Source organism: Dipteris shenzhenensis, chromosome 14 (genome assembly GCF_047967505.1).
Source record: "Dipteris shenzhenensis isolate YYH24624 ecotype China chromosome 14, Dip_SZ_1.0, whole genome shotgun sequence".
In the NCBI taxonomy this organism is placed as follows: Eukaryota; Viridiplantae; Streptophyta; class Polypodiopsida; order Gleicheniales; family Dipteridaceae; genus Dipteris; species Dipteris shenzhenensis.
This window is the reverse complement of record NC_141609.1, coordinates 14,436,277-14,461,064: the sequence shown is the minus strand read 5'-3', so window position 1 is coordinate 14,461,064 and position 24,788 is coordinate 14,436,277. Positions and strand designations below refer to the sequence as shown.

Sequence of the window (24,788 nt, the reverse complement as noted above, 5' to 3'; positions counted from 1 at the left end):
GGGATATGGATACAAAGATGCCAATGGATTTAGAAAAGAAGATAGAGGATTGTGACATGGAAGAAGAAGTTAGAGGTAACAATACTGCAAGAGAGGAATGTGGATATCACAACATAAGGGATGAAGATAGGAATCATGGATTACCTAATATTATAAAAGTGGGTGAATTAAAGAATCAAGTCTTAGGTAGTATAGACCCTAACGATATAGGTGAGATGGGCATGGAACTAGAGATGCCTTTAATATAAATGCAAGTAATTCGTTCTTTAGCCATTGAGAGGGCTTCTTATCCTTGGCCCTTTCACCTTTATACCTGCATTATGTCAGTTTGTATGTTAAGTGCATCATGAATATATGAGTATTTTCATCCTAAACTTGTTGTACATGTTCTTGTTTTTTTTTTTTTTAAATGACCAAACTTGCAGGTCAAAATGATTTTGGGTCATATTGCAAACTACTTTCTATAATTTTGTTAGTGAATGCCAACATTGATATAGGTGTCGGTAATCAGTTGGTATCTGGAACTCCACCATTGATATGGATGTCAGTATGATGCACATATCAATGCTTATATCGATGCCCATACCAACATCTATCATGGCCTATTTTGCATCCACAAATCCTGCTAATAATTGCTAGTTGAGATGCATAAAATATTCCAAAGCCCATAAAATATTGGGAGATAGGCATTGGAAATGTACGGGCGTATACTAGTGAATTAATTTTAGAAGGAGGAGACACTTTTAATAGGGAGGGGGTGTGGTGGAGCATCTTCTCATACATTTAAGATATAACCCATGTGATACATTTAATAAACACTACCAAATCTTTAAAAATGCTAAATCTAATGTAATCACGTAACTAAATCGACTTAACGTACACTAAGAACATACTAACAGGACACCAACCCAAGCTAGTGCCTCTACTATTTGCAATTGGAATGTACTTGCTTTTATGTTTTCCAAATATATGATAACCTATAATGTCCCCAAACTCTCCATTACATAAAGCATCCATTACTTAGCAAAATAAAAGACAAGAAGGGTGAAAAGAGAACCAATGAGCTAAAGGAGGAGAGCCTTCTAACAAGGAGGGGATAAGGTGGAGCATCTTCTCATTTATTTAATATATACCCCATGTGATTACACTACCAAATTTTTAAAAACACTAAATCTAATGTAATCACTTAAGTTAAGTAAATCAAATCAAAGTACACTAAGAAGACACTATTAGGATAGCAACCTAAGTTAGTACCTCTAATTCACATTTTTTGTAGCTTTAAGATACTTAATCACCAAAAAAACAAGGTGTTGGAGCTACCAAAGCCCTAATTTGCATAAGGAGTTATGAATATGCATAGAGCTAAGGAAAGAGGATGACCAAGTTCTACGCATCAAATCATTACTTTACGCAACAAAACAAGTGTTGAATTTAATAAGGGTCTGATGTGAAGTCACTCTTGAATTTAGTGCAAGTGTTAATAGGTGTGACTTCAGCTGGAGCAAGGGAAGCCTTAACTTAATCCAACATGTCATGGTCCCTTAAGAGGACCAAAATGGTCTTTGTTGAAGGATTAGGGAAAGGGGGGAGGACACCTATCCCATTCATGAAACGGTGAAGAGGATTTGATGAGTGGAAGCCATTTTTTGGGGGGGAGAGGTGGAGGGCTTCCCTTTCCCTTTCGTCAAACTCCACTGGGGGGTGGTTGCCATCTTACTTTCTTGCCTATGATGGTGACAATGCTTAAATTTGTTGCAAAGATTGGGCTTCATTAGCATTTTAAGCGTCATATGACTCCCAATTATTTTGAGAAAGCTTCAACATTAAGCCTAAGGACTTAGAATATTTGAACTCTAGAGATTTTGTAAAGCTCAAGATTGCAGAATAAATCTTAGAACATTCGAGGCCTTAAGGGATTTTGTGAAGCTTAAGACTGCGTAGCAAAGTTAAGGACAGTGTATAGGATTCCCTCCTTGATGTTGAGAGTCAAGAATTGCCGAGTTGCCGTTCCGATTTCTTGGAAGAGAGCGATGTTTGAGTTTGGTTTTGCAAACATTTTAATCCTATAGCCAACATTGTGTTTAAGCTGTGGTAATGGTGAAAGTGGACTTTGACTAGTTTGAAAGTGAATGTTCCTTTTGTGAACATTGGAATAAGGTAGCTAGAGTGTGGTAATGGTGAAAGTGGACTTTGGCTAGTCTGACAGTGAATGTTCTTCCTGAAGTTTGGAATAAATTATGCTCTCCGAGCTACCCTTCAAGCGAGACGAATACCACATGACAAAAGACAAATACCATAGATAACATCGACGGCCTTATGAGAATGGGAAAAAACTGTTATAATGTATGAAGATATAAATTAGGGTGTGAAACCTACGACTTCAAAACCGAGCTCCTGTCCATTCGGAATCTGAATGGGTGGCATGCCATTGCACGAAATTTATGCCTTGGTGCACATGTACCGTGCACACCGACACGGATTCTGTTCGATTGAGTCATCCATGCCAGGCGTTGCCAGCTGCCGACTCAATCGAAGGAACTTCTGAGGACAGAGTTCCAACTTCCAGCCCCAAGGAGTTGCTGGCGCTGCCTCGAATAGAGAGAGTTTGCGATTTACAAATTGGATAGGAGGCGCCGGTGTAACTAAATATCCGGGAGATGAGATGGTTCGATGGCACATTGCAACCGAAAGAACGCGTGGAAATCGTGATCGCTGTGGATCTGTGATGGGGAGTGGGAAGTTGGAACCGAAATTTGAAGGTGAGACAACGGATGGGAGAGCGATTAGGAAACGATATGAATGTATCATATTAGTTCTTCTGAACGGAATCGTAGGTTGGTTAATAACAACTATTTGTAATGTGGTGATCGCCGGCCCTAATTTTGCATTCCTTAATTTTGCATTCCTAACTTGTAGAACTTACAAGATCCTTGCTGTAGAAACGTTTTCTGAAGGTGGTGATCGCCGGCCAATTTTGCAGTAGAGTTCAGTGATACTTATAACATCTTTGCTATAACATTTTCTGAAAGGTCGTGATCGCTGGCCATAGCTATGGCACACTCAATTTTTTATAGCACCACTGCCAACGCGTTACAATCCGGGAAGTCAGCACTGCCTCACGTAACTACCCACCCTCCTCACTAGCTGCGCGTTCACTCGGCTCCCTGCCATGCATCAGCTCATCGCCATTGATTCCACGCGCTTTGGGTGCAGTTGCGAGCCCCGATTGCTTTGCTCACTGTGGCTATCAATTACTACCAATTCCATCCACAACATAGCCAGCTTTCTGTCAATTGCTAGCTCGTCGATTACCTCCCTCATCAGCTCCATCATCAGCTTCTTGTAGCTGCTAGCACCCACTCGACTCCACCCATTTCAGCTTCACCAAGTTCCAACGTCCCTTGTTGGCAAAAAGTTTTTCCTCTCGAGCTTGTTGTCAAGTCCGTGGGTAAAGCTCTATATCATTCGCAGGTCCACTTCCATGAGCTAATGCCCTACAGCAACTTCTCCCATCCCCCACCATGCACTCTTTAATCTTCTCTGCTTTGCAACTTCTCCTCTTCCTCACCTTGCCTTACACCCTTGCTAATTTCATCTACACTACTACTCTCAATTCCACCTGCTACAACTCCGCCCAGCTCCCCAACGCTACCATCTCCGACTACAATCTCACTGGTACAGCTCGTTTCGTTGTCTTCGACAACCGCTCGCTCGATTACCAGGCGCAGGATTACTATCTAGCTTTCGTGTCTCTCACGCCCGGCTCCTTCCTTCTCGCCATAGTTATCAGTGGGGGATCCTCTGCAGCTAGCGGGCTGCTGGATGGATCAGCTTTGAAAGTGGTTTGGATTGCAAACCGCGATCAGCCTGTGGATGATCAAGCCTCGCTGCAGCTAGCGCCGGACGGAAACCTCCTCCTATGGAATGCAGATGGCAGCGTCACCTGGTCGACTCGCACCTCAAACTTAGGGGTTTCTTCTTTGCAGCTTAACTCGGGAATCTTACAATTAGTTGACAGCAGCAACGCCCCCGTCTGGCAGAGCTTCGACTCTCCCTCTGATTCTCTCATTTTGCGTCAGACGCTTCAATATCAACAGAAACTTCGTAGTGTGGACCTTGAGCAACCGGTACCGCAGAAATCATACAGTGTGCTGATGGATGCCAGCGGCCTAGCACTCTATGCGGAGTTGCCCGATCGCCAAGCATACTGGATGTGGGGTTACTTTGGAAACAACACATTTTCAATTTCACACACCTGCGATCGCGTCTTCACCGCTAAGTTCGACGGCAACAGCTCCTATTTGAAGCTCTTACTGTACCAAGCCGATACATCTGCCCCAGCCACTGCAGCTACCAACTATACATCATTTTGCGGTCTGCTCAAGGCTTCGAATAATCAAACTTACGAGTATGTGCACGACCGTCAAAATTCGGCTCATGTCTTTCTTAGGATAGAAAACGATGGAAACCTGAGAGGCTATACATATGCTAACTCCACGGGATGGCTCATTGCTTGGGAGCTGTTTAACAGCTCTATTGATGGCTGCCTTCTTCCCGCTCGTTGTGGAGCGTATGGAGTCTGTGTTGACCCGGGTGTCTGTACTGGATGTCCGACTGGTGATAACGGATTGGCTGTAAAGTCGAGCAACTCTGTGTGCCTAGCAACTTACACCGCCGCTTGCAGCAGCAACAGCACGGGCACTACTAGCTCGTGGGAGATGATTACCACATCTGGTCTGGACTATTTTGCCACCAAGTATTCGGCCTCCGTTGGAAAAGTATTGTCTGACGATGCCTGTGCGGAACTCTGTATACAGAATTGCTCTTGCGCAGCAGCTTTTTACCACCGGAACACCTCGTCCTGCTTCTTAACCGGTCAGGTGGAAGGAAGCTTACACAAAGTATCGGACCCCAGCAAGGTTGCCTTCCTCAAGTTCGACTCCAGAGATCTACTTTCAGGTTCAACTTCAAGCTCACATGGCAGGTCACTGATTATAGGACTTGTCACGGGTATCAGTGGCACGGTGGTGATCTTTATCGGCTTGATGGTATGGCTGAGGACTCGAGCGAGAGCTTCCAAGTTAGGACTTGAGCAAAAGGACAGACTGGATGATCAACAGATTTTTCAATTCGAAGGTATCACACCTAAGAGGTTCTCTTTCAAGGACCTCGAGCAGGCGACGCATGGATTCACACAGAAGGTTGGTCATGGTGGCTTCGGAGTGGTTTACAAGGGAGTGTTACCAGACGGGCGAGCTGTTGCCGTGAAGAAACTGGAAGGTGCAACGCAAGGCCATAAGGAATTCTACGCTGAGGTTGCTGCACTGGGCAGCATACATCACTGGCACCTTGTCCAGCTCTATGGTTTTTGTGCGGAAGGCTCTCACAGGCTCTTGGTTTACGAATACATGGCCAACGGTTCTTTGGAACGGTGGCTGTTCTCCCAGGACAGCAGATTTCCGATCTTAACTTGGGAGCAGAGGCGCAACATAGCTTTAGGTGTGGCCAAAGGTCTTTCTTATCTACATGCGGAGTGCAAGGAGACGATCCTTCATCTGGACATCAAGCCGCAAAACGTGCTGCTGGATGGAAGCTTCGTGCCAAAAGTGGCAGATTTCGGGTTGTCAAGGTTCATGAGTAGAAATGAAAGGTTCGTGGTGACGACAATGAGGGGGACGCCGGGGTATGTTGCCCCGGAGTGGTTACTGGATTCAGCCATCACAGAGAAGAGCGATGTGTACAGCTTTGGGATGGTACTGCTCGAGCTAGTGAGTGGGAGAAAGAATTACTGTGCGAGGAAGCGATTAGTTGACTCAGAAGACGACAGCTATTTCCCGGCGAGAGCTCTGAGGATGCTACAAGAGAAGAGGGAGCCAGAGCTAGTGGATGAAAGGTTGGGGGAAGCTTTTGAAGAGGAAGAGGTGAGAAGGATGGTGAGGATTGCGTTGCTGTGTGTTCAGGAAGATTCAACCAAGAGGCCAAGCATGAGCAGGGTGGTGCATATGCTGGAAGGGGATCAAGGAGAGCTGCCTGTGCCTCCTCTGGTTCAGAATTTGCATGTGTTCTTGGAAGCCCATTTCAGATTAATGGGATCATCGACTCAAACGGTACCCAAGTTTGCATTTCCTGAGAGTGAAGATGACGAAGGCGATGCGTTACTCAATGGAGGAGCTAGTGGTCGTAATCAGGTGAGCTACATTTCAGATTACTCACAGTTGTCTGGGCGATAATGGTGAGGAAACGATTAGAGGCTCGCATCTCTTAAACTCCAGGCTATGATGATGATAATACGACTAGAAGCTCCCATTTGGGCTGTTTTGTACAAAACATCTCAACTAGAAGCTCCCATTTGGGCTGTTTTATATATCTCACTCAGTTCTAGGGCTCACTCACTTGAGTTGGTTGCCCGCATTCGATTGCGCAATGCGTTCACATGATTGCCCGCATTCGATTGCGCAATGCGTTCACGTGATTGCCTGCATTCGATTGCGTGGGGAAGACCCCTCAACATAGGCCATGGGCACTTGTGCCCCTCATAGATGGTCGTGTGTGTGTGTGTGGGGGAAAGACTCCAAGAAACACTCCATGCTATTTGGAATGGATGAATATGCAAGCACCAATCAAGTACCTCAAGGCTCAAATAGATCATATAAATCAAGGACTCATTTGTCTCTCAATATGGTTAATTTTCATGTCCTCTTCTTACTGGGAACGGCCTCCCTACCATTCTTTTTTAAGACGTAAATGTTGATCCAACTTAATGTTAAGCCATAATATGGTTGATTATTCAACATAGTCTATGCCACCATGTTGGCCATTGAGGATATCTTGCAACATGCTTCAACTAATGCATTGATTATAATTTTTTCCTTCCTCCATGTGTAGAAACTGTTTCATTGAGAAGGCTTCTCCCTCTGCTTTAGCTCTAAACATCTTTGCAACATATATTGAATGCTAACCTACAAAAATCCAATAGTCATAATCCCATAACTTATCCTTTTGTATCTCTTCCTTGTGCATGGGAGTATTTATGCCTTTGTGATATGGCATAAGGTAGGCACATGATGTTGCTAGAGGTTATGACCCCATTTGGATATGCAAGTCCAAAGATATGGGGTACTAATTTTAGGGCCTGAATGCTTGAAATAGGTAGCGCGTTAATGCACTGCCTATTTCATGCATTTAGGCCTCAAAAGTAGGACCCCATTGTGTTGCCAATGGGGTCCTACTTTTGAGGCCTAAATGCATGAAATAGGCAGCGTGTCAACACGTTGTCTATTTCAAGCATTCAGGCCCTAAAAGTAGGACCCCATATCTCTGGACTTACAAATCCAAATGGGATCATGTCATATATCAAATCGAATAGCGAGAGCCAATTTAGATGGTTTCCATGTCCATTTTCTCCATATATCAAAATTGTATGCATCAATATATACATATATGCATCAACATATACATATACACACACACACACACACACACATACATATATATATATGTATGTACATACATATATACATACATACATACAAACATCAAACATAAGACCCCATTGGTTGCCTATGTAATGCATTTTGTTGTCTCATGAGCATAAGAACAAGAACTTGTGTTCCTTACCTTTCTTTGTAATGGGGGTCTTGATTTTGGTGGGGTATGCCAACAATAGATCAACAACATTATTTGATGCATATAGTTTTAGTAGTTTTAGTACACATACATACATATATATGTGTGTGTGTGTGTGTGTGTGTGTGTGTGTGTGTGTGTGTGTTTGTGTGTGTGTGTGTACATACATACATGCATGCATGCATACATACATACATACATACATATATACATACATAAATATTTGATGCATACAGTTTTACTAGATGAGGAAAATAGGCCCCACTCCGATTTTTGTGGAGAGACCCAACTAGACAAATAGAGCAAGTCCAAGGGGTCACTAGGGACACCTCCCGGCAAATGGAGATGCCCAGTCTACAATTTTTGCATGAATTTTGTGATGTAAACTGCATTGTTAGGTCCAAAAAAAGTTGTGTCAATTCTTGCATTAAATGTAGGGTGGTAAATACATCCTATCCCATCATGGGGCCTAGAGAAGACGGAGGCAAAAAATTGAACCTCCAAAAAGACTTCTTTTACTAGTCTATGGGGACCGACTCTTATCAGCATTGAGAGTGGACAAGATAGCTACCGCTAGTGTGTGATATGGGAATCTCCCAATCTGTAATTTTAACACCAATTTCGGGATGTAAACTTCATAGCCAGGTCCAAAAAAAGTTGTGTCAATTCTTGCATTAAATGTAGGGTGGTGAATATATCCTATTCCATCATGGGGCCTGCAGAAGACAAAGGGAACATATTGAACCTCCAAGAAGACTTCTTTTACCGATCTATGGGGACCGGCTCTTACTAGCATTGAGAGTGGACAAGAGAGCTACCACTGTTGTGATATGGGAATCTCCAAGTCTCAAGTTTTGGGGTCCATGAAATTAGATCATGCTGACGGTAACTCTAAGAGGGTGCAAAGGCAGGCAACATTCTTCATCATAGCTAACTCAAATGCAAGGCAGTGAAAATGCCAGGAGAGTTGCCATGTAGCAATGATTTTGGGAAGGGATATGATGATACTTTGTTGTGTTATGTAGGATATTAATTTCCATTAAATGTGGGACATGTTAGATATAACTTCATAAAATCCTAAGTCATGAACTTAATACATTAAATATTCAAGCATAAATAATAGTCGTGAAGTTAATACATTAAATATTCAAGCCTAAAGAAGCATTAATCAAGACCTAATGCACCGTACCAGACTTTGGCCTTACCCTTGTTCGATAGACTTGCCAACGTATGGCCAAAATTTTCATTCTCAAGAATATATGGAAAGACCTTATGTTTGGCCCACTTATGGCGAAAATTTTTCATTCTAAAGAATAAGTGGAGTGAAATTGTGTTTGAGAAATACAAATCAATGCTCAAGTTTGGACATAAATAAAGGTATCCTTTTGAAGATATTGGAACACATGAGAGAAATAATATTTAAGATACATGAATTTTTAGACATACTATTAAAGACAAATGAACATATAATGGATGAAATCCTATTGATGATACATGATTAAAAAGATTTGATGGATTACATGTAGCTTTAATACATTATCCCTTTTACAAGGGTGTTTGAGTTTGAGGCTTGAAACATAAGAATGAATCTGTGTTGAAGCCTAGTGGTTTGTTAAGGATATGTGAAACTTATAGTACTTACAATGGAAGGGATTATAGCAAAGGCTGACACAAGGCTCAAAATTACACTGGTGCCACTAAGCTTAATAGTAATGGGCTAGTAGTAGTACTAGTGTATTTACTAAGTAGTGTGCGTGCCTCTCCTCATTAAAATTCATAGTCTTAAAATATATATAATACATAAGTCAAAATATTCTAATGAGTTTTATCATCCTAATGTTGAAACTGACTTAAATTCATAGTCTTCAAAAAGGTATAATATATAAGTCAAAATATTCCAATTAGTTTTATTGTCCTCATGTTGAAACTGACTTTCTCTTCCTTTGTCTCCTATGAGCCTCAAACCTTCAATCCATTAATCTCTCAAATAGTAAGAATGTTCTTGTATTAGGAGGTGATGATATCTAAAGTGATCTACAAATACTAAGAATGGTCTTGTATTAATAGGTAATGATATCTCAAGTGTTCTACAAATCGTAAGAATGGTTTTGTATTAAGAGGTGATGATATCTCAAGTGTTCTACAAATAGTAAGAATGGTTCAAGTGTTACAAAATTTGCTACTTTGAGCAGCGTGTTGAAGGCTTCATCAAGAAGGTCGACCGGAGTGTTGGGGGAGATGGATTAAGAGAGTCCGTGCTATGTGGTGGTGGTGTTAGAGGCATTAGACAAGTACTCGAGCAGTGTTGTCTAAGGGAGGGGAGGTTGGGTAGCTTGTGGGGTGGGTTGGGCAGGATCTAGGGGAGGCGATAATGGAATATGTGCAGGGGGCGGTGATATTAAAAAGAGGGTGACTACATTTTTTCCCTCTCCCTCGGTTACTTCCTCTGGGTAGGCTACGTGAATTGTTTCAAAATTGCTCACCAAGGACACAAGTGAGTCTTGGAGAGCCTGTAGCACCCTATTAAAGAGGATTATTATTCCGAGGGGTTAGTAGGTTGTGGACTGGTAGGCCGCAAGGTGTCCTTGAGATTGGACTACTGAGGCTCAGCAGTAGGTTTGCATCCAATTTATGTCTACATGCAAACTTTCGGGAGTGTAGACCCATGGCGTGAGCTCCTCAGGCTTTGTGAGTTGCATCACTTCATCGTCCGCATGATAATTAAGGGACTCAGTGAGATGACGCAGCACCAATCTTGAAAATTAAGAAGAATGGGATGGGCGGATAGGGTTTGGAGATCGGAGTGGCAGAGAAGAGATAGAGAAGTGGGTTGAAGGTCAAGAGAGAAATATGACTAAGATGGGGCGACAGGGGTCAGGATTACGGCAGAGAATAATCTGGAGGGCGTTAGGAGGAAGTGGAGTAGTGAGGTCTAGGTGGAAGATAAGATTTTGTGCACGGAGTGCATCAAAGTGCATTTCAAAAGGGTTTGGGCGATGGTGCGTGGTGCAAGTGTGTATGTGGCTAAATGTGCAGACACCTCCCTGTACATCCGGAACTCTTGTTGCTCACAACGGTCTTCCAACCCTGACTCCTCAAATTGGCCGGTGGCACACTAGCTTTCAATTTCTTCTTGGAGGGAGACCATTAGGTTCCTCTCTTGTGCCAGGAGATCCTATAAGGAGCAGATCTATTGGTTGTCTGACTCCTATGAGCGAGCATACTGCTGCTCTGCATGTGCCTGCTGCTCTAGTGTTGTGCGTAGGGTTGACTCTACCTTATCCACCTGGTCCATGAGCGTCTGGACTAGGGATTCAATGATGGCGAGGTCATCCTTGACCTTCGTAAGAGCGAGCTCGAGCTCTTCCACCTTGGCCCAGTATTCTTCGGTTTGATGTAGTGTGGCATGGCCTATTTCCTAAGCTGCGACCATTGTCGATCGGCTTTCATGCATAGAGAGCTGGGCTTGGATGAGACTGGAGGACAGTTGTGAGGCTTGCTCCTGCATCCTCTGTAAGATTGTATGGGCGACCTGGGGCAGTTGTGCCATGGCTTCAAAGAGGTTGAGCTCTATCACATCCGCGCGTGACAACTGCTCTACCGTCATGTGGCTATAGCCACCCGTTGCCCTATACTGGGGCATGCTGCAAAATTGTATGGCCTCCGCTAGGCCTGCCCATGGAGTGGAAGAGGTGCCAGTGGCTAAGGATGTTGTCTCCTGAGGGGTGGTGGAGACTGAGACGAAGGGCACAACAGGGGTGGTCAGCGTGATTTCAACTCCTATATGGAGACGATTTCGATTGTGTCATCGCCTTGGAGGTCTTCAATCAGAATAGGCCCTCCTTGAACCTGTTTGCCCTTATCTTCGGGACCTACCTGCTGGAGGCATAGTTGTTGTTGCATAAATTCGTGCAACTAGCGGTCCTCATATTGGTCGAATGGCTGACTTATTTTCGGTTGCACATGAGTTACCGAAGTGACACTTGGCATTGTCCTCGCTCTCTTAGGCCTTATCTCTATGTCTTCTTGCTCGATCTATATGGGACCGGTGGCAGATTTCTCGGCAAGGCCAAAGCCGACTGGCAGATGCTAACTTCTCAAGTAATAAAGGACCGACATGTACAACATGGGATTGTAGATGATGTCCCCATGGGTGTCGAGATCATCTCGCATCTAGTAGTAGAAGTAGTCAGCCCAGTTCGTCTCTTGGAAGTTCACCATTCTCAACAAGATATTGGGCATAATGGACTCATGATGGTCCGTGTGCTTAACTTGAGTGAGCCATTGCAAGGCTCTTGCTGGTCACTCTACTTCGGGCTTGTGGATGGCAGTGAACTAGATGCGGCCCTTGCACTTGTGGCGATCGTAGTGACAGATCGTCTTGATGGTGTCGAGCTTCTTCTTCTGCTTGGAATATTTCTCCCCAACCATTGGCAAGTTGAACACTGCCTACACCGTGTCCTGATTGATCTGGTGGTGGTAGGGATTGCTTGTTGCATCACGCAAGACACCAATGTTGGTGTTGTTGTCGTACACCTTGAGGAATTCCGCCTGCAAAGTTGAGCTCCTCCACGACTATCAAGTCATGGAGAGCGGCACAAGCTGCTACTGTGTGGTAGTGGAGGGTGTAGTCGTGGCCCTTGTAGGCAAAGTGTGAGCGTATCATGCAAGCGTTTAGCTCTTGGAGCCACACTTCTCCAAGTGGCGAGTGTGCATGTGAACACAATCTTGTACTCGCCTGTGGTTGGCACTGGGGTGCGCTTTTGCATCCTTGTGGGAGACGTGCCTGCTATAGCTGGCTCTTCTTGAGTGGCATGCCTGGTGGAAGTTTCTTTGTCCTATGAGTCTTCCACGGGTATCTCGGTCGGCATGCGAATTGTGGCAGAAGGGGTGCTTTGGGAATTCGATGGGCCAGTGGCCTCTGGGTTAGGGCGAGGGTGGAGCCCTAGGTCAGCTTCGAACTCGAAGAAGTTGTGTTTGGAATCCATCACAAATAGGAGTGGAAGTTGAGTGACAAGGGAATCAATGGATGAGGAAGGGCGGAGGACATAAACTTGCTGTTTGGAATGTAGTGGAAGGGGGCAGGAAACTGTTAGATTTATGGGTAAATTTGGACAGAGTTCTGGGGAAATAGCTATGGCGATGACCCAGCAAGGTAGGCCTGCTTTTATAGATTTCCTATCCCCTGACCGGTGGGATACTGGTATGGCGACGGTCGGTGCTGAAACTTCAATGGCAACGGTCGGCACTGAACTTGAATGGTGATGGCCAGTGAGATGTGGCCAAGGCCACAACTGGCGTGGTACTTAAATGATGATGGGGTGGTGTGATTTGGGATGGCGACGAGCAGCGGTGTTTGTCTTTGGCACCGATCGGTGAGATATCTAGATCGCGACGGTCGGCTTTGTACTTGGTCGGTGTGGCAAATTGTTTTGGTGATAATCGGCGCTATACTAAGTTGACGGCGTACTGGTTTGGCAACGGCCGACAGGTAGTGACTGTGTAAAAGAGAGAAAAAGAAGAAAAGAGTGGGGTGTGGGGGTGGGGGAAAAAGGGTAACTAAGCGGGGTGTACTTGTGTGGTGCAAACATGATAGTGAGGTCAGCGTGCAAGAGCATGAACACTTGAAAAAATGCAAGAATGAACCCTAATCATTTGGTACTGGCCATGTGTGCACATGCGGTGTGTTTGGCAAGGACTAGTGGGTTGCAGGTGCATCGGGTGAGATGCCTACCATATTGACTCACCTAGACCTGGACACAATGATTATGATGAATGCGGTGGAGGCGGACGCCGTATTGCATCATAGCAAGTAAGGAGCCATGTAGAGTATGTGAAGATAGTGGGAGAGAAGGAAGGAGTCTCACTTGCGGCTTTCACATATACAGAATGGGGGAATACACACAAAGGTGGAGGCTGAAAACAGTTTTCCTCTTCTTAGTTGTGAAAGCCAAAAGAACTCTAGTACAAAGAAATAGAAGAACCCTATATGTGGGTCTCAAACCAAACTCAGCTAACTAAGGTGGCATACTAACTGAGCCACGAACTAGAGTACATAAGGATAGCTGTCATCCCGCTATTATTCATGGGCGGTGTACCAACCGCATCTGCAGCTAACAAGTCGGTGACATAAATGCACAACGGTCACCCTGGCATATCATGAGTGGAGCTTGATATCTCAACAGTACTCCTCAAGCTCAATCCCAATTCCTGCACACCAAGAAGGAATTCTCTTTTTGATGTGTGTCACCTGATTCTAGTCCTCCATAGGGTGTGTCATTCTCTATAATTTCACCTTCTATTTGGGTTTGTGAGCTTGGAGCTGTGAGTGACTATGAATCAAAAGCTCGAGGTGTGGGCTATGAAGGAGCATGGTGCTGAAGATGTAATAGGAAAATAGGCCCAGGAGATGCATTCTACCTACAACTTAGAAGAAGCACAATGAAAGGCTGATGCACCTGATGTGAAGATAGAGATCGTTATCTTCATCCCTGATTACAACAGTTAGATGTGAAGCACTTGAAGGAGGTTGCGACACTAATTTTCCAAGCAACGACTTTGCTAGCATCATTCCTTGTGGTATCTGATTTGGGCATGCGAAATACTTCAGACTTCCATGGGATCTTGTTGAGGCTCTCTCCCTCCACAAACCTTCACAAAGAAGTCGTTGCAACAGACAAAGAAACTGCCATGTCATACAAAGGTTTTTTTACCTTTGAAGAAAGCCACATCATTTTTCTAAAGGTCCCCCTTTTTCCAAGGTCCTAAGATCATTTTTTACCCCTCTAAGAATCTATATCTCCAAAATCCCAAGGGTCCTCTAAAGCCTTTGCTTCTTTTTTAAAGTCCTAAGGCATATCATCCTCTCTTTCTCAAAATCTCATCAAATTCAAAGAAGAAGATCAAAGCGAGGAGTTCGAGATAGAAGAAAGCAAAAAGAGCAGAATCAAAAGAGCAGTTCATGAAACAAAGAAAGCATGCCAACCTCAAAGATGAATTAAAGCCCATTGAACAAATATCAGGGAAGTGGGCATCATATTTTTCTCTTTGACATAAAGCGCTTTGCTTTATAATTTCTAGAAAATACACATCTTTAAAATGACAACTCCAAAAAGGGACGATATGGTTAGACAAGCCGAAGAAAAGGCTAGGAAAGGAAAAGCTCTAGCTAGAGAGGAAATACATGAGGAGGTACAAAATTAAACTCAAGAGGATAACGTGGAAATGGAGGACATAGATTGTGGTGATATGGAATTCCGTATACGGAATTCACTAAACTTGAAACTCAAACACAAAATATAGAAACATAGCTTGGAACTATCAGTGATACATTGAAAACCCTAGCTAAAGCAATAACCAAGTTAGCTAATTCTCAATTGGTAGCTACTACAAAAAAATCACTGACTCCTCCTAATCAAGTTGAGAGGTCCACCTCTCGACTTAGAGAAACCTCTAACATCCTTAAGGACTTGAAACTGCCAATTTTCAATGGGGAAGAAAAGGAGCGCAATAAAGATGCAATTAATACGTTCTTGAAAAAGTGGCAAGACTTCCATCAACTCAGGAATAACCCTCCTGAAAATCACGTCATGGAAGCAAGTCTTTCCCTTGGAAATAAAGCCTATAAATGGTGGATGAGCCTCAAAGAAAATGATAGAATTCCTAAGTATTGGGCTGAGTTTGAACAAGCCTTCTTAAAAGAGTTTTTACCTAAAAATGAATTAGAAAGAGCATGGGAGGCTTGGGACAGTTGCACAATAGGTAAAAAAAACCTAATCCAGTACATAGTGAACTATAGGGAGGCAGTTCTTAAGCTGAAGGGAATTGATGAATTCCAAAAGATAAGGGGTTTCGTGAGAGGTCTCAAAGACACTTATAAGGTTGAGGGGAAAAGAAATTCTCTTAAAACCTTTGAGGAAGCAATTAAGTATGCCCAAATATACGACGATACGACAGGGAAATCCAAAGTTGGAACTTCAAAACAAATAGGTTTTGTTCTAAGTTCAACAAATTTTCCAATTTAAAAAGGAAGGGGCACTTTAAGAAGGAGGTTCCTCATGCACCATCTAAGAAACCTCAAACACAAAATTATCCTCTCTTAAAGAAAGAAGATTATGAAAGCACCAAGCATGAAAATCTTTGCTTCAAATGTTTGGGCAAAGACCATGCTGCTTGGAACTGCCCTAAAAATAAACAAGCGGGAGCTTAAGCCCCAAATAGACCTCCACAAAAACAAGTACATGCGGTGCAAGTGTTGTCGCTTAATGGTACTAAAAAGTACACTGAGGTAGAGTTCTATCATGAGAATAGCACCTACATGTGTTGTCTATTATCAACAATGTGGCAGCCCACCTTTGGTCCTCATGATTTAATGAGGATGCATGGAAAAATTAAGGGGTAAAGAGTAAGATTGATGGTCAATGATAGTGCAACACATAATTTCTTAAACTACTCATTAGTTAAGAAATTAAAATTGCCTGAGACTCCAAGTGCCCATAAATATGTGGTCTCTTTGGCAAAGGGCAATGATAAAAAAGTTTGGGACACCATGATACATGGTGTAGAAGTGGATATTTAAGGTTATCAAGATGCCTTGGATTTCCAAATCATGCATCTCAATCAAACAAACGTAGTGCTTGGCCGAGAATGGTTTATAGACTTGGGCATAGCTTACAATGGAGTTATCTTAATAACTCCATTATGTTTGAAAAAGAGGGTAGAGTCTTCCAGATTCAAGGAGAACATGATGAGCCCAGCTCCCCTCTTATTTGTTCAATGGAATTGGAACGACTACTACACCAAGAAGAATGCGAGGTATATCTCTGTGAACTTACTTTTATTGGTGATTTTATGTCTTCTGCATTGGAAAGAAGTAATATTGTTTTTGATAATGCTAAAAAGGATAGATCTTATTTCAATGATTTAATATTTGAATAGGGTTTGAATTTAAAGATGTTTTTCCATCTGATTTGCCTGATGGTTTACCCCTTGAGAGAGAAGTAGATCATAAAATAGATTTGATTCTTGGATCTACCCCTATTTGTAAACCCCTATATAGGCTTAGTCCAATGGAGGAACGTGAGGTTGAAAGACAATTAACGGAATAACTTAGGAAGGGCCAAATTCAACCAAGTAACGCACCTTGGTCTGCACCAGTTTTACTGGTAAAGAAAAAGGACGGTACGATGCGTTTATGCATTGATTACCGATCACTAAATAAAATCACCATAAAAAATAAGTATCCTATGCCTCGCATTGATGAGCTCTTTGATCAATTGCAAGGGGCAAAATATTTTACTAAAATTGATTTAAGGTTAGGATATCACCAAGTACAAATTAGGCAAGAGGATGTCCCTAAGACATCGTTTTGTACTAGGTATGGGCATTATCAATTTAAAGTAATGCCATTTGGATTAACAAATGCTCCAGCAACTTTCATGACACTTCTGAATAGTGTCTTGAGGCCATATTTAGGGAGATTTTCTGTAGTATTTTTAGATGATATCCTTACTTATAGTAAAACCAAAAACAAGCATTTGGAACATTTGTGAAAAGTGTTTCAACTGCTTAGAGATCATTCACTCTTTGCTAAAGAATCCAAATGTGAATTCTTTGCAAAAGAAGTGAAATACTTGGGACATATAATATCCCAAGAAGGGGTTCATATAGACCCTGACAAAGTAAGGGCCATGTTGGAATGGCCCAATCCTACAAACCTAGAAGAATTACATATATTCTTAGGTTTTTTCAGATTCTATAGGAGATTCATCCAAGATTATGCTAAGATTGCTGTTCCAATTGATGGACGATTGCTAAGGGGAAGGGAAGCACCTTCATATGCGATGAACCTCAAAAGAGAAGTTTTGAAAAATGAAAAGTAGGTATAACAGCAACTCCTGTCTTAAAAGTAGTGGATCCCAATGAACCATTCATGGTTGAGACAAATGCCAGTGATTTTGCTGTTTGGGGCGGTACTTTTACAAAAAGATCGACCAGTGGCTTTTGAAAGCAAAAAGTTAGATCGTGCCCAATGGAATTACTCGGCATATGAGAAGGAACTATATGCTATAGTCTATGCTTTAAAGAAGTGGAGGCACTATTTGTATGGTGCGAAATTCGAGATCATCTTTGATCAAAAGAGCATTAAGTGCATTTGCAATCAGCTAGAGCTTAAAGGCAGAAAAGCTAGATGGGCTGAATTAATGCAAGAGTTTGATATACAATTGACGCATTGAAAGGGGAAGTTCAATGTGGTAGCAGACTCCCTTAGTCGAATTCCAATTGTTAATGAATTGAGTTTTACTCAATTTTAGAATAATTTCCTAGAGTCCTTAAAGGGGAAATGTGAGTTTGATCCTCACTTCTCTGAAATATGGAAAGCAATTAGAAGTAGGGATCCAACTAATCGAGGGGCTTTCATTGAAGAGTCACATGGAAATGGCGACACACCACAGGTTGGTGATAAAGGACTCAAGTGGAAAAAATATACTATTAAAGATGGCTACCTGGTCTATAAGGGTAGATATGTGTCCCGAATAATAATGACATTGAAGGACAAATTGATGTTATGGGATCATACCTATGGTCCTAAGGTCTATGGTTGTGAGTGTGTGAACACATGGTGTGTGTAGGTGTGCCTGAGTTAGGTGTAACTGATGATGTGTCAATTATAGGTGTGAATGAGTGAATCTAGGAGTGTGGTGTGTGATTGAGAGATAATTGTGGATCTAGAGATGCTCTCTTGAGCTCACATATGATGTCACTCTTGGATGTAACTTATGCCTATATATTGGGCATATCTCTCATGAATAAACACTCTCCCTTTTCATCATCTTGCTCTCTCCAGCTAGTCTCCATGCTACTCCAACATGTGGTATTAGAGCCTTTCCACCCTCCTTGAGCCTCCACCCAAGTCCTAGTGCCACCTCATCATCTTCTTCAACCTTCTTCCACCTCTTCCATGTCTATCCCATTTCCCCCAATTCTGCCAGAATCTTGCAACTTCAATTTCTCCACATCCGACCGTTAACTTTCACAATGCTTTCAGCTGCAACTTTCTCACACTAGGGCACACCTTTCCACCGTTGGGATTGACAAAATTGTACTTTGAACTACCGTGCCACCCAATTCTTTGGTCGCTAAATTTCCTTAAATTTTTGCCTCTATAGTCACAATTTCGACCTGCCCTATTAGCCTCACTTGGACACCACTTAGGGATAGCTGCTACCAAAATTTAAGCTCAATCCGACCATAGATGAGGGAGATATCACTATTTCTTTGGCCGACTTTCCTAATGTAATGCTGAATTACTGTGCGCACTATTTCGCCCATCCTTTGTGCTGCCAGTAGGCCTCAGTAAGGGCTTTCATTTCCACTAAAAAGCCTCTTGGTTGCTACTCAAGATAGGTTGAATTTGATCCTCCAGTATCTGTTTGCTCGATTTGAGGGTTTCTCTCAAATCTCCTTCATGGTTGAAGCATTGCAAGTGGTTAGATGCTCAAAAGTTTTAGTATTTTACTATTTTTGCTTGGCATTGATGGGTGTTGGTCATATAAGTAGATGGCTGAAGTATTTAATGCTCCAAAGTTGGTCTATCACTATGCAAATCATGTTTTTCAAGACATATGCTTGGATGAAAGGTTATATTGGTCACAAGAAAGCATCATTCATGATGCTTGAGACTAGTTCGATGATGTATGCAACCCCTTTGCTTTTCTATGTGGATGATATGCTCTATGCATACTACAAAAGTTTGAGGTTAATTATGTATGGCTATATGTTTCATACACTATGCTATGCAACATTGAAGCATATGATGGATACTCTTCATAGGTTCTCTGCCTTGGCTTTGCCTAAAATGCATGTAATGGTGAAAGGTTATGTGCTTAACTTGAGTAATGATTTGATGAGCATAGATGTGAAGATCAAGGAAGACATTATGTGCCTCAATGGTGATATACTAGCTATACTAGCTAGTGATTCTTTTATGAAGAAGAAGGATGCAAGAAAGATCAAAGGGCAAAGGAGTTACAAGAAGGGCTACACCAAGAACCTCTCCAATGACAATGTACCTCACACTATGGTAGCTTGGAAGAGGAGGAGGAAAAGGACAAGATATGCCATCAAAGGGGGGTATTTCCCCACATCTTCAAAGTAGATTTTTTATATGTGTGGTCAATAAGGTTCTCTGCCATGGGTAGTCCCCCTTAAATGATTATTAGTCTTATGTTTTACCTTGCTGGATCTAAGGGTATTCCCATGCATAGTCATTGTCTATCTCACAATTGTAAACCAAGAGTCCTAGGAGTGAGTCATAGGTTGGGGCCATGTGTGTTGCCACATGATGGTGGGCAAGCCATGGAGCATCCCATGTACTACTGCTGAGGGATGAGGTCATCAATTTGTGGGGGGGAAATGAAGAACAAATTGATGTAATGGGATCATACCTAAGGTCCTGAGGTCTATGGTTGTGAGTGTGTGAACACATGGTGTGTGTAGGTGTGCCTGAGTTAGGTGTAACTGATGATGTGCCAGTTAGTAGGTGTGAATGAGTGAATCTAAGAGTGTGGTGTGTGATTGAGAGATAATTGTGGATCTAGAGATGCTCTCTTGAGCTCACATATGATGTCACTCTTGGATGTAACTTATGCCTATATATTGGGCATATCTCTTATGAATAAACACTCTCCCTTTTCATCATCTTGCTCTCTCCATCTAGTCTCCATGCTACTCCAACAAACATTAGGTGCCAAATTCTTTTTGAATGTCATGATACTCCAAGCATTGGACACCCGGGAATGCAAAAGACGTATGCACTTCTGAAAAGGCAATTTTTTTGGCGTGGAATAGGTAAGGACATCCAAGATTATGTATTGAAGTGCGAAAAATGCCAAGTTAATAAGGTTGAATGCCTTGATTCCAAGAGGAACCAATTGGACCTACTCTTACCACCAATCCTTGCAAGGCTTAACTCCAAGTGGGCTCAAAATATACATTGTTTGTGTGACATGCAAGGAAAAAATGCATCTTGAATGGCTTAAAACCCTGCAATGACATATGATCTCGTGGTAATCACTGAAATACACACTTGTGACCCAACTTGAATCCCATTAGTTGCTCTTTCCCCATCTTTCTCTTTAGTACATCTTAAGAGCACCTCTATAAATATGGTATTAAAATTTTTGAGATATATGTGAATTCCATGAACCCTTCACATGGCCATAGATGATACCCTTGGGGAAAAAAGGGTAGTTTGACTCTTTTGCCTTTCTTTTTAATAGTGGTCCCCTTCATTTTTTAAGAGTGCATGCACAACCATGGAATGAAAGGTAAAGCTCCCATGTGAATTTAGTGCATGGATATATTATAAAAGTGGCAAATACAAGAGTGATTTATTGATATAAACATATGGACACACTTCTAAGAGTTAATGCAATATCATAGCACAAAGGATAAAGCTCCCATTTTGATCATCATTGTGAATTTAATACATTAATATATTATGAGAGAGTTATTGATACAAACTTATGGACACACTTCTAAGAGTGAATGCACTACCATGGAACGAAGGGTAAAGCTCCCATTTTGCTCCTCATTGTGAATTTAATGCATAAATATACTATAAGAGGGATAAATAGAAGAGTGAAAAAGCATATGGATATGTAAAGGTTTTTACCTAGATGCACATAAAGAATAGAAAGTTTTAGTAGTCAATATGAAAATTTGCATATTTATAGAGTAAATATGGTGTGAAATCATGATTTCAAAAGTTGCATAGCTAGATCCATAAGTTCTCTATATTCATTTGTGAGCTTGACTTTCGGAATATCAAGAAAATAATGTGGTTTGTCATGCAATGGATTTTCTAGCTCCCTCTACAAATTATTATGCATTTCTAGCTTCTTTCCAGCATGCATGGGTGTATGCACATTATGCATTGTCAACATGCATGGATGTATTTTTGCATGTGCATGCATATGTACACTTGCATGCACGCACACATGGACACACACAAACATTTCTACTGTAACACGCACGCACGCATGGACACACACACACACATTTCTACTGTAACACACACACAGTTTTTCACACACACAAACACACATTTCTACTGTAACACACACACAATTTTTCACACACTCATCTCCATTGGAACACACACTAGTATTCATTCTCACATACTCGTACACATATATGCCATCATCATTCACACTAACACGCACACACACACACATACAAACACACATACTCCTTCTCATGACACACACACACACACACTAACACGCACACACACACACATACAAACACACATACTCCTTCTCACAACACACACACACACACACATGAGTACAGTGGGTTTGTTCTTTATCAAGTCACACTTACAGGTCGCAGTGTTTTAAATGATGTTTCACTAATGCTCACATTGTGATGTGCCTTGTATGTTCTATGCAGGCTGCCATCACTATGAATGATGAGGTATCTAGTGGATGATCCTAAGGCTGAGGAAGGTGGCTATCACTAGGACTATTACATGGATATTTTACAAACACCTACCTTGAATTTGTATGGATTTGTTTGGATTGGTCTATTATTAGTCAACTCTTGGGCAAGCTATGGATGTATTAGTGGTTTGATTTTATAATAAATCTTTCTGTTACTGCAAGGAACCCTTGGTGCATCCTTGAAGATCCACACACACACACATTCTTGTCAATTGGGATTCACACAGACACATGCACACACACACACATACACTGCAATGTTACTCCCTTTATCACCTTATTGTTGGATGTAATGCTAACAACACTTCAATTACTCATATTTGGTGTGTTGTGTCTACTTATGAAGGATGAGTGCAATGTTAATCTAGCGGCAGAAGCATAATCTATTGGGATCTCATACTTGAGGAAGAGATATTTTCTACATGATTTTTTCATGTAGTATGGAGGACATCTGCTTTGATATTGTTTTGATGGCTTTTCTTTGAAGTTACTCATGTACATGCTATGGTTGGTATTGGCTTGCTCACTTCACATAGTTCTAGTTTATGGTTTTTATTATGCTTCTAGAACAATAGTCAAGAACAGCTTCTCAAAAAATTGGTAAGGTGCTTTGACTTGCATATCGGGCATCATGGATAATATAATATGTCTAAGTCAATGCAACTTATACAGCTTGGATTTCATTAACTTTATGCGTGAGGCTATGTAAATTTTCTAAATTGTCATAATAATGTCCATGTGGTGCTTTGAGGGCAAGCGGTGGAATATGGCCTTATTTGGTATCTTCTTCTTTGGGGCATTGGAGACCTTACCTATCACTCACCTATCTAGCTAATCGTGTGCTCCATCTTTGCACATCTACTGTGGTGAATATGCTGAACATCCCTTACCATGTAGCTTCCCTACTGTATCACACCCTCCATGTGTTGTGAGCAATTGCTGGCTCTGCCTTATTCTACAGCTACGCCTTCTAATTTCTACATAACTTTCCTACTGGCCAGCGAGGTGGCCATGTTCCTTGGCTTATTTTCCTCATTGTTGGGATTTTGTTACGTGCTACACGGGCTTCTTTTTAAGAACCCTTGTAAAAGCTTGTATAGTCCACACTTATCCATGGCAACCTCTCAGGTAGGTCCTCAATATCAATTATATGATTATTGTTTGATGCTCCTTGATTTTCCGGGTGGTGGCGCATCTATAGTTCCTTGGCTACCTGTCGCTTGCGTGATTCTTGGGCTCTTAAAGTTTCACTTCTCTAGCTTATACGTATGCAATAATTATTGTTCTACATGTGAGGTTTGTCCTTTAGCTAGGTGTATGGATGCGAGGCTTACTCTCTTTCGGTTTATTGCTCTCGAGCTCATATACACTACATTGCAAAGTTGTAGTTGCTGATCATTATCGTCAAAATAGTGATTTACTTGATTTTAGCTTATGGTTAAAATTTTCTTTTAGTTGGGCATATGGATACGAGGCTACTAATGGCACTTCTCAGTAGCCAACCTTGCCTGTTGCATAGCATATGAGGTGCACACAGGGATGATGACCACAACTAGTAGTAGCAAGGAGCGCTGCTCAACATTGTACTGCCTTTCTATGCTCGCTATGCTTTCCTTCTTCACCTTAGGACTAGTTTGTTGCTTGTGTGTATGGGTGGCACTCCTTGCTTACGACCATATCTCAGAAATTGATGATAGCTCTCGTCACCTCTTACGTGCATGGTCTACTCTTTGCTTGTCAACCATATATTGCTTCAATGTCTTATAGTAGCGTTGGTGCATTACGACAATGTGTCTAAGTATGATATATGATAACTACGTCTTCAAGTACTAATCATCGAGCGCGCACTTGATCATTCTACTTATACCACACAGTCCCCACTGGCATTATTTTATGAGCTACCAACACTCTCAAAAAGACATTGGTATTTGCATGGATTCTACTTGTATTACTCACCTCATGAAGTGTTCATTGATCTGAGCTATTGTAACCATGTTAAGAACCATTGCTTCCTCTCTACAATAACGAACCTCCTTTGGCATTTCTGGTTTTATTGCCCAGCCGTAGCTTGGCTGTGTGCAAGCTATATAAGTGTGTTCTTTTGGATGTCTTTAACCATCTTGCTCTGGTTCTTGCTGGATATTTAGGACAATTTTCAGCCTGTAGACTCACTGGCTCCCACTTGTGGTTGTCTCGTTAGCATGAATAATCCTTAACCTTTTCAATCTCACACCACGTAGATGCTTGGCAGTGTTTTGTGCTCTCAAGTGTGTGACATAGCTTTTGTATAGTATGAGAAACTGTATGGATCTTCTGGTTCAATGGTCGACTATTGCTGCTGATAGTTTTCGGGATTACCTTTCAACTGTTAGTTGACCACCTTTCAACCTAAAAGAAATGTAATACTTAGTTGATTACCTTTCAAACGTCTCCATGACGAGGTAGTTTTCTCTCAAAGAATATGTTTAGAATTTGGCTCTGTTAACATTACATTTGTAATATATATATATGTGTGTGTGTGTGTGTGTGTGTGTGTGTTTATATAGCTAGGTATGGTTTCCCCATTCTCAGTTTAAGCTTTCCGTAACTTTCTTCTCTTTTAATTTACTACTTAGGTAAATATTACCCTAGTAATTTTTATACTAATCGGTAGTAGCT

At 41.8% G+C, this 24,788-nt stretch overlaps 1 protein-coding gene across 1 annotated transcript; it reads left to right on the top strand.

The window, feature by feature from the left end:
- Positions 1-354: 354 nt before the first annotated feature.
- On the top strand, positions 355-6,230 carry LOC147894235 (G-type lectin S-receptor-like serine/threonine-protein kinase SD2-5). Its single transcript, XM_087384699.1, has 3 exons — positions 355-425; positions 2,741-2,801; positions 3,501-6,230. Exons 1-3 carry the CDS (start codon positions 355-357, stop codon positions 6,228-6,230), a joined length of 2,862 nt encoding a protein of 953 aa, XP_087240825.1.
- The last annotated feature ends 18,558 nt before the right edge of the window (positions 6,231-24,788 follow it).

Coding starts and splice junctions, on each gene's coding strand:
- LOC147894235 (XM_087384699.1), top strand. CDS start 355: ATGAGTATTTTCATCCTAAACTTGTTGTACATGTTCTTGTTTTTTTTT. Junction 426..2,740: donor TTAAATGACCAAACTTGCAG/GTCAAAATGATT, acceptor GGGAGTGGGAAG/TTGGAACCGAAATTTGAAGG. Junction 2,802..3,500: donor GATTAGGAAACGATATGAAT/GTATCATATTAG, acceptor AATGCCCTACAG/CAACTTCTCCCATCCCCCAC.